Source organism: Euprymna scolopes, chromosome 12 (assembly GCF_053919585.1).
Source record: "Euprymna scolopes isolate OS-2025 chromosome 12, ASM5391958v1, whole genome shotgun sequence".
NCBI lineage: Eukaryota > Metazoa > Mollusca > Cephalopoda > Sepiida > Sepiolidae > Euprymna > Euprymna scolopes.
In genome coordinates, this window is record NC_136493.1 from 55891934 (window position 1) to 55905928 (window position 13995).

The 13995-nt window shown below is 31.1% G+C and overlaps 1 protein-coding gene across 1 annotated transcript in view; it reads left to right on the plus strand.

Annotated features, from left to right (window-relative positions):
• Positions 1–8088, plus strand: part of LOC145291296 (1-deoxyxylulose-5-phosphate synthase YajO-like) — a 56447-nt gene extending 48359 nt beyond the window's left edge. Inside the window, exon 8 of the mRNA XM_080136974.1 lies at positions 1703–8088. Within this exon, the coding sequence (XP_079993100.1) occupies positions 1703–1789 (87 nt within the window). The 3' untranslated portion in view covers positions 1790–8088. The remainder of the gene's footprint in view (positions 1–1702) is intronic.
• Positions 8089–13995: the final 5907 nt, after the last annotated feature.

Genomic DNA, 13995 nt, shown 5'->3' on the forward strand with positions numbered 1-13995 from the left:
AGGCATGTTGTGGAAAGGACTATAGTGAAATGTATGGAAATAAAAACTGAACATGGACGGTGTAATATTAGCTGTTCCTAATGCAGAGGAATTTCCAGTTATGTCCACAGTAGCATGTGGAGAAGACAAATTTTGGAGAATGAGAGAGAGACTGACTTTTGCTTGGTTGCAGAGTGTTTGTGGTTGGACCTTTGTAAATTACAAAAGGCCAATCGCAATCGAGCAAAAGTTAGTATTCCGTTCTCCAAAATTTATTTCCTTATAGAATTATAATTCCATCATAATGCATTTTGGCTCATTCATACATCAGTCATTTCATTCTTTTATGATGTTATCAATTAAAATCAAAGCTCACACCCCATGGCAAAGCAAACAAATCAACAAGTATCCCCTCCCACTCATTAATTACATTACAAAATTAAATTCCACCATAAGGCATTTTTGTTTATTCATACACTAGTCAATCACTTTACTCTTTTGTTAAATTGCTAATTAAATACAAAGCACCTTTCTCACACCCAATTCTTTACAATTTTTTTTTTTTTATCACACATAAAATCTTTGTATTTTGGGTGAAAAAAAAAGTTTCTGGTCGCATTAATTTACTTCCAGGATAACGGTTCTTAGTTTGTTCAATTTTACCCAGCAATGTAATAATAGTCTCTTATCACAAGAATGACGGTCCAAATTGTTTGACAACCTTTTCACATTAATTTGTTTTAACAGAATCAGATATTGTAGAAACCAAATTCGCTCTCCTCACAGATAAGAACAGTTTTTATTTTCCACTGGAGTTCATTAGATTAGAATCTCTATGGATGTGACTTTTTTGTTATGTAAATTGCTGTATATCAGCAATATCCTGTTCATTGTTGTTTCAAAATCTTTTGTCTAATTTTTTGTGTGAACAAATAAATGCAAAATGCATAATGAAGCTGCAATAATACCTCTTGTTTACTAGAAAGGCGTTAAAATCATTTCAATTATTATATGGAGTTTGGTAATGTTTAAAAATATCAAGTTATTTCCCTTGTTAGAAATCTTCAGAAAGGAGTTTGAAATTAATGTTGGATAAATTTGATATATTGTATGAAAGTGATTTTTTATCATTTTATTTTATAAATACATTCACTATTCACCAGTATTATTGAAGTTCAATCACATTAATTGAAAAGTTCAATCACATTGAAAAAATAAAATCAATAAACTTTTATGGAATTTAATGCATTCCAATTTCAACTCAATAAAACTAATTGGAGGGTCATAAATTTGTGTAACCGTTTAAAATTTAATCACAAATTGTATGAGACCATTTTTTTGCGATAAATGAAAATGTAGTATTAATTGAATATAATTTTAGGGATTAAAAAATTGTATAAAAGCTGTTTTACTTTTTTTGTTGTTTTTTTTTTAATCTTTAATCGTTTAAAAACAAGAACATTGTATCTTTTATCAAATCATACTGAGACTGTCCGTCTACTATTATTTCTATTAATTGTACTATTGCATTGTTTTAATACTCAATTAGGAAGTGGAGAAGTTCTGTTGTCAGCCTCCCATGCATTATCTTTTTTTTGTGGTGGTGGTGGTTTGTAGTAATGTACCAGCAGAAACATGCAACCTCTGATCACATAATTTTGCTAGGATTAACAATGTTAATTATAATTTAAAAAATAACATTTCCTATTTTTTATTTTTACAGATGCAGAAACTAGATGAGTTGTCAAAACCCAATGTTGAATATCCACATAACATGATTGCACGTGTTAATGTAGTCCGTCAGAAGTAAACTTGAAATGTTTCTAAATATTAAAATTTGTAGCTGATTAAAATGCACAATCAAGCTGCAATAATGCCTATCTTGTTTTTTAGAAATACATTAAAATCATTTCAATTATTATATGGTATTTGGTAATGTTTAAAAATATCAAGTTATTTCTCTTGTTAGAAATTTTTAGAAAGGAGTTTGAAATTAATGTTGGATATTTAAATTTGATATATTGTACGAAAGTGAATTTTTTTCTTTTTTTTTTTTTTGTATTTTATAAATGCAAAAACTGATGATTGATATGATTTTGCTATTGTAAAAAAAGAAAATCCAACTTTACTCATTTCTCAAATGAATTGTTAAAAAAAATCAAATTGTCATTCCATTGACTAAAGTTACAATTTTATATAATTGTTTTAAAAAGTGACTTTGTTCTAATAAATAATTATTTTTAAGAAGGCATATTTATTTTCAAAATAATTAAATGAAAATTTTAAATAAACTAACAATGTGTACAATAGAAGAGTAATTTTTTGTCAGTGAATTCATCCTGGCAGACATTATTTCAAAAAGATTATTATTGACAGTAAGTTATAGATTAATGGAAAAAGCACCATGAAATTTCAAGTCCTGCTAATAACCAATTGTTATTGGTAAGTTTTTTTGTTTAACATTGATTACATTTCATAACTATGCCCCTCCTCCTCCTCCATTAGACTTTGTAACAAAATGTTGGATCAATGAAAATACTGCCCAGTGAATTGTCCCAATTCTACTTAACATATTTTCAAACAAACTGGTAGGTTTTTATGTACGACATGAAAAAAATGAAATCTTAGGAAGATCATCATTCCAGTAATTATAGGAACAACTGACTCCTGAAAAAAAAAGAATAAAAAAAAAACTAAAAAAAAAACTACCTGACAAATATACCCAGTGAATCAAGTGCAAGAGAGATTCAAGCAATTAAAGGGACAGTTAAAATCTTTAAAAGATCTCTTGGTTGGAATGTATGGGATAGCGGGTGAATGTCTGGCATCCAGTAGGATGCCCAAACCCAAGCTAAAACAAAATAAGAAAATTGAAAAAAAGAAATATCTAAAACTGTTCATAACGTCTGGCTGCTCTCATCAAGCTATAAAAATGCTTTGTTGTCATCCTCCCATGTATTGTCTTTAACTAGCTAAGAAAAGTGTCTAACACCTTTCTTTTAAAACATTGAAAACTTCTTTTTCTTTTATGAATTCTCGCTTAGTGGCTTTGACATTAATCGCTCATTTGTTTTTGTTGTAAGGATAAAATTGCTATAACTCTGTTTTTAATATTAAAAAAAAAATCAAGCTGGTTTTGTGGGTAATTAACTGGAAAGAAAAATTATAATATACATTTTTAAAAATTGTAATATATTTTTTTTTAATTAAAAATATTCAAATGAGACTTTGGCTTGAAAAAATATATTTGTGATATTCACTGGTATTTTATTCTCTTCCCAACATCCATGAAGGGTGAGAGTATTTGTGACTAAGGGAATAGAAACTCTGCTATCATCCTAAATATGACTTGTAAAAAAATCTATGAAATCTATTGATAATAATATTTTTGTATTTTAATAAAAACATTGTCCAACATTTGCCTTATCTGACTGAAGCAGTTTTTTTTTATATACCTTTTGTGAAGACTTACTAGTGTCAATGGAATAGAAAATCGTTTCTATGCAATTCAGACTGTCACATTGTCATGTTATATCTGACATTAATAAAATCCTGAGAGACTAATAGTCATAGTTCTAACATCACAAGTTCTCTATTTGCTTGCCTTTCCACAAGGATAGAATTTATTACAAGGTTGGTTTTAAATGTGGAGAAACAAAAAGGGGCACTTTGATTTCAGAGAAAAATAATGCCACTCTAGAAAGATTTCTTTCACTGACCTAGCAGAACAGATACCACACTTTAATCCTGAAGACCAAGAAAGGTCAACCATTTTTTAAAGATTTCTGAACCAATTCTCTGGCCTACAAAGACCAAAATGTAGTATGTGTTCTGTCTTTTTAAGGAGCTGAATATCCCCACAAAAAAACGGCCTTCTGTCTTTGTGAATAGTGACTTCTAGAATGGGTGATCTTCCTTTTGCTGATGACCAGAAGTTCAGCTAAAATTATTAATTCTAAGTAATTCATTGATTAAATAGGAAATATCTCAATCTCTGATCTCATATAAAAACTTGAATATTCAGAAAATATCATTTAGTCCTTATCTTTCATCGTCCAGTATTCCCTACAATGTTGTTGTTGGAAAATTATTTTATATTAGTAGGTTTGTGTGAATAATTTGGTGATCCACTCACTGTGAAAGAAATGAAAATGGAAAATGTTTGAAGCTTGCAAATTTATTTTTGAGGCAAACGAAAATACATATTCCTGGATAAATACTTGTTCTGCTGCTACTTCTTTTCTATTACCAAACAGCAACTTGTATACACATAGGACAGGTCGATTTTGGAAACCCGGTGAGGCAATGGTGATGATAGTTGGGGTTTGACATAGAAAAGACCTACACGAAATATTTTTCTCAAAATCGTTATCTTTGCTTGAGGAAATGACTTTAAAAGTTGAAAAATTGAAGTGATTAAAAGTTTTTCAGTGAATTGTCAAGAACGTCCCGTCGTCAAAACAATTTAAAAATGTAGTTTAAAAATTATTCTAAATAATGATTCTATTTTCTTAACAATACGTATATTGTTAAGAAAATAGAATCATTATTTAGAATAATTTTTAAACTACATTTTTAAATAAAATAAGTGAGGATAATGCATTAATAAAATAAATATTAAGTGTAAAGGCAAAATTATGTTTTTTAAATAATAATAACCAAAATTCGCTTTTTCATTGCAGGAACTTTTTGGAGGTGGAAACATTTTAGATTTCACCATCGTAAAACACGCTTGATATTGAAAATTAACGTTTGTTTATTATTTGATTTGAAAACATTACGATTTAGGCTTAATTATTTCGAAAGGAAAAACGAAAAAGACTTGTTTAAAATATATATTATTATATTTCAAGTGTCTGCAGTGAATTTAAACATATTTGTTTTATCTTTTTTAATTTGTTTTTCTATTAGGTTGACACAAAAACAGTGTCATTTGTTGGCATTCAAATGAACGTCAAAAACATTATTTTTGCACCAACCTAATATTTCATATAAAATTCTATTTGAAATTTTTTATTAAAATATGGTAATACTCCAGTTTTATATTAAAACAAAAAAAAAGTCAATACAATTTTATTCTACACATTCTTTACGAAAGATAACCACGTAAATTTTCAAGTTTTTCTGCTTAATAAAAAAATACTTTGCAGAAAATTAGTGTCAAATTTTAATTTCTTTTATTTTTAGGGAGTAATTATTTTTAAACCTTGTTTTTCTTTAAAATTATAGTTTTAAAATCAGATAACCCACAAAGATTAATACAAATAAATAAGGAAACTCGTTTAAAGGTTTTTCGTTATGTGTGCATTATTGTGATAAAATAACTTTAGTTGGAAAGCCATTCTTAATATGGGAAGGAGGTTGTATTGTAACTATTCTGTACTTTCACCTACAAATTTAATAAACAAAACTTTCATAAAAATTAAATTTAACTTGAAAATACTATTATAAATAGCATAGTAACATAGATGCACAAGCACTGGTTTTCAAACTCTAAACACTAGCACAGCTACAGCAAGAATGAATCTCTTTATGGATAAATTCATGTTATCAAAGGCAGAGCTAAAATCTAAAAATGTTTAAGCTGAATACTATTATGCCTCTGATTTGGTTTGATCCTCTTTCTTCAATACATCTAATTCAACTCTACAAAGTTTTTCATTATTTCTTATAACTAGCACTTATTTTTTTACGTATGAAACTGGAAGATAGCCTACTACAATTTCCTTCAGTTATAATCCATTTATTTATTTTACTTTTCAGATTAAAATGTCGGTAAAAGCACGACGTTCAGCTTTAACCCGTAGTTCATAAAATTTGCTGGTCCACCTTGTCATTTGGATGAAACAGCACCCCCAACTTCACGACAAGTCATCCAGTTTAGTTAGTTCCTCGAAAACAGTTATCCCCACTTAAAAAAATTGTGAGATTTCTAAGTTAATTGCCAAGGAAATAATTAGTATTCGGCAAGCAGTCAATCCACAATTGCCCTTTTTAAGGTAACATTATATAGGACAGAAGGTCAATATATTTTGCTATAAGAGGGACAAACAGATTGACAGGAAATCTCTTGCAGCAATCAAATTGAAAAGAATGAAGGAACAGATACACAGACTGTTTGATATATCTTCTTGTAGCTGTAAACTTTCTGTGATGACTTTGCAGTAAAGTGCAAGACAGAAAATTGTCAAACAAGGCACATAATCTGCACTTGTCCTTCTAACAAGGAGGTAAAATTAATTCTATAGATTCACCTGCAATTATGTTCCTTTTTTGTGGAAAATAAAATAATATATTGGTATTTATAATGTAATCTGGCTCTATTATTAAACATGCAAACTTTCCAATTTTCAGGTTCCACTAGAATAACTGCCATTTACAGCAATTTTTAAATTAATTGATGGAACAACAAAAAGCCTAAGAACATTTACTGGTCCTTTGGGGAAACTTTGTATCAATAATTATCAAGATTTGCCTCAAGTAGAATTCTAAAAAAATTAGTGTTCCTCCCGATCATCATTATCTGATAGCAGAAGAAACAAATAATTTAAATGTGAAGACCAGAGGCTACTTTTTGAGTATGCTGTTGGCATTTCTTGTGGAGAAGTTAACTTAGAAAATTGGGCCCTTGAATCAAGAAATATGGCTAACATAAGCCACATGGACTAGAGTTGTCTATCCTCAAACACTATGATAAATTAAACATTTTGGTCAAATTTATCATCCAAGTGTATGCAGTTAGTTGGTTTGAGATCAAAACCGACAACATTTTTTTTTACGAACAACAGTATATTTTAATATGATTCAGAGAACAAAACAGTTAACTGAAATCTAAATTACTGTTTTAAACAGTTTAAGATATAGTGCTTTTGCACTACTTCTGGAAAATATAATATCGATGATAAACTCAGATGAATTGGATGTGAGAGAAGAGGGCATTCAAACGATTTTGTCCATTAGGTAAATAAATATTTATCCATTAAATTTTATTAGTTTTCTTAATTTACCCAAACAATAGTTAGTTTTATTCATATTACATCGCAAAAATATAAAAAAATGAGTGTTTTAAAATAATTTTGTTTCTTTGGTGTTGTTTTTTCCAAAAATATTGAACAACTCAAAAAAAAAAAAAAAAAAAAAAAAAAAAAAATGAAAAAATTACTACTATCAATGTTGCAGCCACACACTGGTCAAATTTGATTGATTTTTCTCCAAAAGTTGTATATGGGTAGAAAGCAAGACATAGATACATTATTACAAAGTCATCGTGCGAGCAAATTAGACCTTCATTTTCCTCAAGGAAATTATGAAGAACAAATTAGTTCTATTATAAGTTTATATTATTGCCTCTAAAAAAAAAATTAAAATACATGGTTCTGTAACTTGTATCAAGTTGTTATATTGTGTAATACATCTCCACATATCTTTTTGAATTGTGAAATTTAAAAGACTTAGTTGCTAATTAGCTTTTTTTAAAATTTTTGTTTAATCAATGCAGTAAAAGTTGAGATATTTTGCTAGTTGTGATTCATAATTAAAATTATAATTCATGTATTTATTTTTCTTTCAATGTATTTCATATAAATATATCAATTTTAATTGAATTTTTTTATAAAAATAGTGAAATTTCAGTCAGTGTTGTGAAAAATGCTATGAAAATTAAGGATTTTTCAGAATTTTTCTACACGATTTTTAAAATTAAATGCTATTTTCTGTTCAAGATAGGAATCTAATTTTTGGTATATGTTCTTATCATATCAAATCCCAACTATCATCACCAGTGCCATGTTGATTTTCTGAAAAAAGTTGCAAATCGACCTGCCCTAATGTACTAACCCGCCTTAATGCATGTAAACATCAATATTAAGATATTGCTTTTGTTTTATTACATGTGTATAATGTGCGTTAAATTTATTAACTATTGTATGGCTTCAGGAATTACCTGGATATTTAAAAAAAAAAAATGATTAATAATTTATTTTGGTTAATACTAACTTTTATTTGTTTAAAGGTGTCATCTACTTACTAACCTGTTGTTAATGAAACCATTCCATGTAAATGACAGATTCTCTAAGAATTCTGTTGGAAAATAAAAATGTATGAAAATCATGTTTTTGTTTTGTTTTTTTATTTGTTTTAGTGGAGAGGGGTTAAGATATGCACACACACACACACACACTAGTGGGACTCATTCATATGTAATATCTTGATGTTGACATTCTGTAGATAATATATAATATATTATCTGATATTAAAACTGCAATAGTATTTATCTAAGCTAGCAGGGATGCCCAGCATAGCCCAGTCTTAAAGTATGCTTAAATATATTTTAATTCTTGCAGATTTCATATATATTATTATAGATTTAATGTTCATAGATATTTATATATTAGAAAGTTGCAATCAAAAATAAAAATAATATATCCATATGACTTGGGTGCATCAGCTGGAACATAAACCAAAACTTATGACAAATTCTTGATAAAATTTATAAAAAAAAATAGATTACTGGAGTGCCCTCAGTTGTATTTAAACTCAGAACTTTTTTTCTTATTACATTTTCACTCCAAACAAGGCACATTGCCACTTTGATGTGTAGGGGGCTACTATAAGGGACATAATCTACAGGGGTACTATGTGGGAAGTTGAGCAGCAAGATGTCAGTTCACGTTACACTTGAACTTCTGCATGTCAGTACAGCTGGGGAAGCAGGAACCTGGAAGGGAATTCCAAAGTCTAGCGGTTCTGGGGAAGAAACTACTGCAGTATAAGGCTCTCTTACATCTAGGGATCTCCACTGTGAAGGGGTGTGATTTAGCTGCTTGTCGGGTTTATCGGGGGTATTTACGTCGAGGGGGTACGAGTGCTTCACCGTTAAAGTACTTGTAGAACAGACAGAGGAATGCTACATTTCATCGATGGGACAGAGGCTGAAGCTTAGATGACAGTTCAGGACCTATTAGGTTGGCGACTCTCTTTTGGACCTTGTCTAGGAGCAAGAGACTAGTAGCACCAGCCCAAATATGACAACAATACTCCATACATGGGCGAATGGTGGCCTAATAGAGGTACAGGATACTTTCGGGTGTTAGTAGCTTTCTAGCACGGTAGAGAGAACCTACCTTCTTCGCAGCGGTTCTGGCAATGCTCTCAATGTAATTGTTCCAACTCATGTTTCCTGTGAACGTTAGGCCGAGGAGTTTAAAAGATGTGCTTTCAGATAAAGAGTCTTTGGCCATTGCTATTGGTGGTAGAGAAGGTTTCTTGTAATTATTGAAGGAAACAAGTTTAGTCTTGGCAGCATTGAAGGTGACTATCCATTTTTGTCCCCATTCCACTACAGATTGGAGGTCATCCTCTAGTGTTTCTGCCATTTCTTTAGATATGTGTTCCTTTGTTTTCCTGTCATGCCTCTTATAGAGCGTGGTGGCATCAGCATATATACTCATTTCACAGACAATTTTGTCAAGGAGGTCATTTATGAATATTAGGAATAATAGAGGTCCAAGGATAGACCCTTGAGACACTCCTGCATTTATATCAAATTGTTTAGATATACGACCGTCAAGGACAACCTGGATTTTTCTCTTATCTAAGAAGGATTTAATTATGTTAAATATTCTTCCAATGATACTGTATGATTTGATTTTCCTAAGAAGACCTTCATGCCATACCCTGTTAAAAGCCTTAGATATATCAAGAGCTACTGCTCTACCCTCCCCTACTTTGTCCATTGAATGGTATATACGTTCAGAGATTACAGTTAGGATGTCTGCTGTGGAATGGGCTTGCCTACATCCGTATTGTTGGTCGGTCAAAAGTTTAGCATCTGTAAGGTAATGGACTAGAGCTTGGTTAATTAAGGACTCAAATATTTTGGCGAAAAGTGGGAGGAGGCTAATGAGGCGATAATTTACTGGGTCAGTTCTTTCGCCAGAATTCTTGAAAACTGGTATCACAGAAGCAGTTTTCCAGCAGGCAGGAAAGCAAGATTCATTAAGGCATTTGTTGTAAAGTTTGGAGAGAACTAGAGCTACTTTGGCGGAACATTTTTTTAATACCACAGCATGAGATCAGGTCCACATGCTTTTGAAGTATCAAGATTTTTTATGATAGCATGCACCTGAGAAGGGGTGATTTTCAGATCGTCTAGCGTAGTGTCTGCCCGCAAAAGAAAGTCTGGGAGGGGGTGGTTAGCAGGGTCCAGTGTGGAGTTGGAGGCAAACCGACTGACAAGCATGTTAGCCTTCTCGGTTGCTGAGCAAACAAACTCATGATTGTTGGAGGAATTGTTGATTGCCCATTATTTACTAGTTATGAATAATTCTTGGTAAAATTCTTTATTACAAGAAATGGAAATCCATAACAATTAAACGACAGTCACTTGGATGTAAGCGTGACACACGAAATAAATAAGACACTATCCTATTAATATATATATATATGGGGGATTTAAAGGAAGAGAATAAGATCAATTATTAATAGGAGACTTATCAAGATAATGCAAAGCTCAACAAATTGTATTGGAGCTTACATAAGAATCAATAGAGAAAGAAAATGACAATTTTTTTTTTTTTGCCTTTTCACTCCAAACAAGACTCAGTGCCACTTTGATGTAGGGAGCTATTATCTGGGACATAATTGCAGGAATACTATGTAGGGAGTTGAGCAGCAAAATGCTTTGAACTTCTGCATGTCAGTACAGTCGGAAGCAGGAACCCGGGAGGAAATTCCAAAGTCTAGCAGTTTTGAGGAAGAAACTATTAGAGCAGAAGGCTTTCTGGCCTCTGGAGATTACTACTATGTAGGGGTGGGATTTTGCTGCTTTTCAGATTTATCAGAAGTATTTACGTTAGAGGATGGGGGGGGGGGTACAAGGTTTTGTAGTCGTCAGAGCATCCACCATTAAAATACTTGTAAAACAGGCAGAGGGATGCAATATTTTGTCGGTGGGAGAGAGACTGAAACCTAGTTTACAGTTCAGGACCTATTAGGTTGGCGACTATCTTTTGAGCTCTGTCCAGGAGTGAGACTAGTAGCAGAGGCACCAGCCCAAATTTGACAACAATACTCCATACATGGGCGAATGGTGGCCTTATAGAGGTACAGGCTACATTCAAGTTACTGAGCAATAGAAACACAGATGCCACATATAAATTCAGTATGGTAACAATACCTACCAATATCTGCTGCATGTTTTCCAGATATTAGTTGATTTCATTTAATATCATAAATTCCTATAATTCCAAGCACCCTTGTTCCCCAAAAATAGTTATACTTTGAGGTTGGTGATTTTAACCTCATTAAAATATCTACTGCTACTTGCTCAGAAAAAATTGGGTATTTTCTTAAATTTGTTTCTTAATACCAGTCCTACTGTAAGTGTTTATTTTTTTCATTCTGTACTTTTAACCCATTACACCTACCATGCATAAATACTGAACACTTTTACACTTCCATTATTAAACTCTGGGTAATTTGATTGGCTACCCCAGACCTAAACTGGATTACTGGAATGTATTTTTCAAATACCGGTTGACAACAAACAACATGGCATCATCTGCCGTTTTGTAGACTATTGTAAGAAATGCCCATTAGATTTTAGATTCAAGAATACATTCTCAAAAGCAAACACTCCATGTTTCTTCATCGTTTTGGTTGCATCTTTTGGGGTTGAAAGAAACTGGATGGTCAGCTCGCTGTGTGACCTTCTGGCCAGAAAGAGAAAGTTTAACAGTAGCAATACACATGAAAAAATTGAAATAGCTTGAAATATTTCAATATTGGTATGCATAGAAAGAGCTTGATGAGCTAAGAAAGAATCTTTTTAAATTTTTAAAATCTGATTAAAATTAAGGAAGTTATGGCTATTTTTGTGCCTCACACAATGGATATTTTTCCCTCTTTAAGACCATATGCGTTTCGTCACATTTTTTACACTACTTTTTCAGTAAAAATGTCATATCTTTGTTAAAACACAAGACTAAGAAATGAAATTTACCATATAAGTGTATTTTTGTACAAGGAATCAGAATATGCAACTGAAAACCTCCCAAAGTTTATGGTTTCCAAATAATCTGCAGTAAATGTGCATAAATATGCAGCAATTCCTTAAAAATGCCATGTATCCATAAACAGAAAAGAAGTTGGAGAACTCAAAGTTGAATTGTAATGTGCTTTATGTACAAAAAACTTAAATCTAAACATAAGACCATTTAAAAATGAATATATTGCAATATTTCTTTGGTATTATTCTAGATTAACACCTTCTGTTTAACCCCACTCAACTCCTTCTGACCACCCCTCTAAAATGTGATTCTACCTTTTTAGGAAATTATGTATAAAATGCCATGAAAAACTAATGAAAGATAAACAAATTATTTTAGAATTGAATGTAAAATAATTTCCTATTACAGGTCATTCTAGCATTTTAGGGCAGTTAACTGTTTTTTTTTCTATGGGAAAATATGCATGCTTTTTTTTTTTTTTTTTTAAATGATTATGTGTAGTTTTAAGAGGGTTTCTATGCAATGAGAATATGGGGAGGGTTGCCATTCGGACTTTGAATTAATTGTAGGGCTAAGGAAAATTATGTGTGAACATACTGAAAACTTGACAGAGACAAAGCTAACAAAAACAATATTAAAAGGGGGAGCGGTTAGTTTCACAAAAATTTAATGTAAAATAATTCACCATTTCCTGGCCATTCTAGCATTTTAGGACAGTTAACCAATTTATTTTTATGTGTATTTTTCTTTAAGGAAGGATCTATTTTTTGTTTGTTTGTTTTAGATGCTTGTATGTGGCTTACAGAGGTATTTTGTTGGGGGGGGGGGCTTGCCACTCGAACTTAGTGTTATTGTTAGGGTTAAAGAGTGTTTTAGGAGGAGACTTGCCACACATAATTTGGATTAGAGGTGAAGTCAAAGAAAATTCCATAAATTTGTTGATTTCTATTTTCGAGGTTGAAGGTGTTAATTCCATAGGCCGTTTATACTACGCCTGAGCAGGTTGTAAAAATATCTTTCGCTTAATAAGTAGAAAAAAAAAATAACGAAATAAAAAGCTTCCTAATTGTAGTTTGATGTGTTTTCTAACTGCTTTTAAAATTTCAAGAATATTGATATAGATTTTGAGGGTTTGTATTACTATACACAGATTCGAAAAGTTGTCAAAAAACAAATATATAACAAATAAATGTTATCAAAAGCAAGTTACTTTTCTACCTAACTTGATAATTTTTTAGTGTTTTTATTTAATGTAACATGTTTATTCAGCTTGAAAACAGTGTTTACCGATGTTTTGGAAAATTTTAAATGGCGCCCGACTCTCTTGAAACGGTAAGTTTGGGGAAAAGAGTTAAAAATAAAAAAGTAGACAAAATACTGCCAAAAACTCGCTCAATATATGTTACCGTGACATAGGCTGAAATATATTCGGTGAGTTTTTAACAGTATTTTGTATAGTTTTTTTTTTATTTTTAACTCCTTTTCTCAAACTTACCATGTCAAAGAGAGTCGGGCAGGGCGCCATTTTTAATTTTCCAATACATCGGTAAACACTGTACGTTTTTCGAGCTGAATAAACATGTTACATTAAATAAAAACACTAGAAAATTATCCAGTTAGGTATAAAAGTAACTTATCTTGCCTTTGATAACATTTATTTGTTATATATTTGTTTTTTGACAACTTTTTCGAATCTATGTATAAACGAGATTTTGATACTTATTTTGATTTTTGAAAAAAAACATTTGTGGCTGTTCGCAGCAAAACATCGTTTTAATTCGCTGTTCAAAACTAATTTAAAGAATAAAAGTGCATGCAAGCTATATATCTACAAAAGTTTATTTTGTTTTTTTAATCATGTTTTTAAATTTGACGAGAAATGTGAGAAATTGCAACAGATTCATAATGCCGAATTGGTTGGGATTGTTGTTATTATACATTCTGAAAACCGAATAGTTCTAAACTAATGTTATTCTGATAACAAAATAGCTCTAATTAAACATAAGAA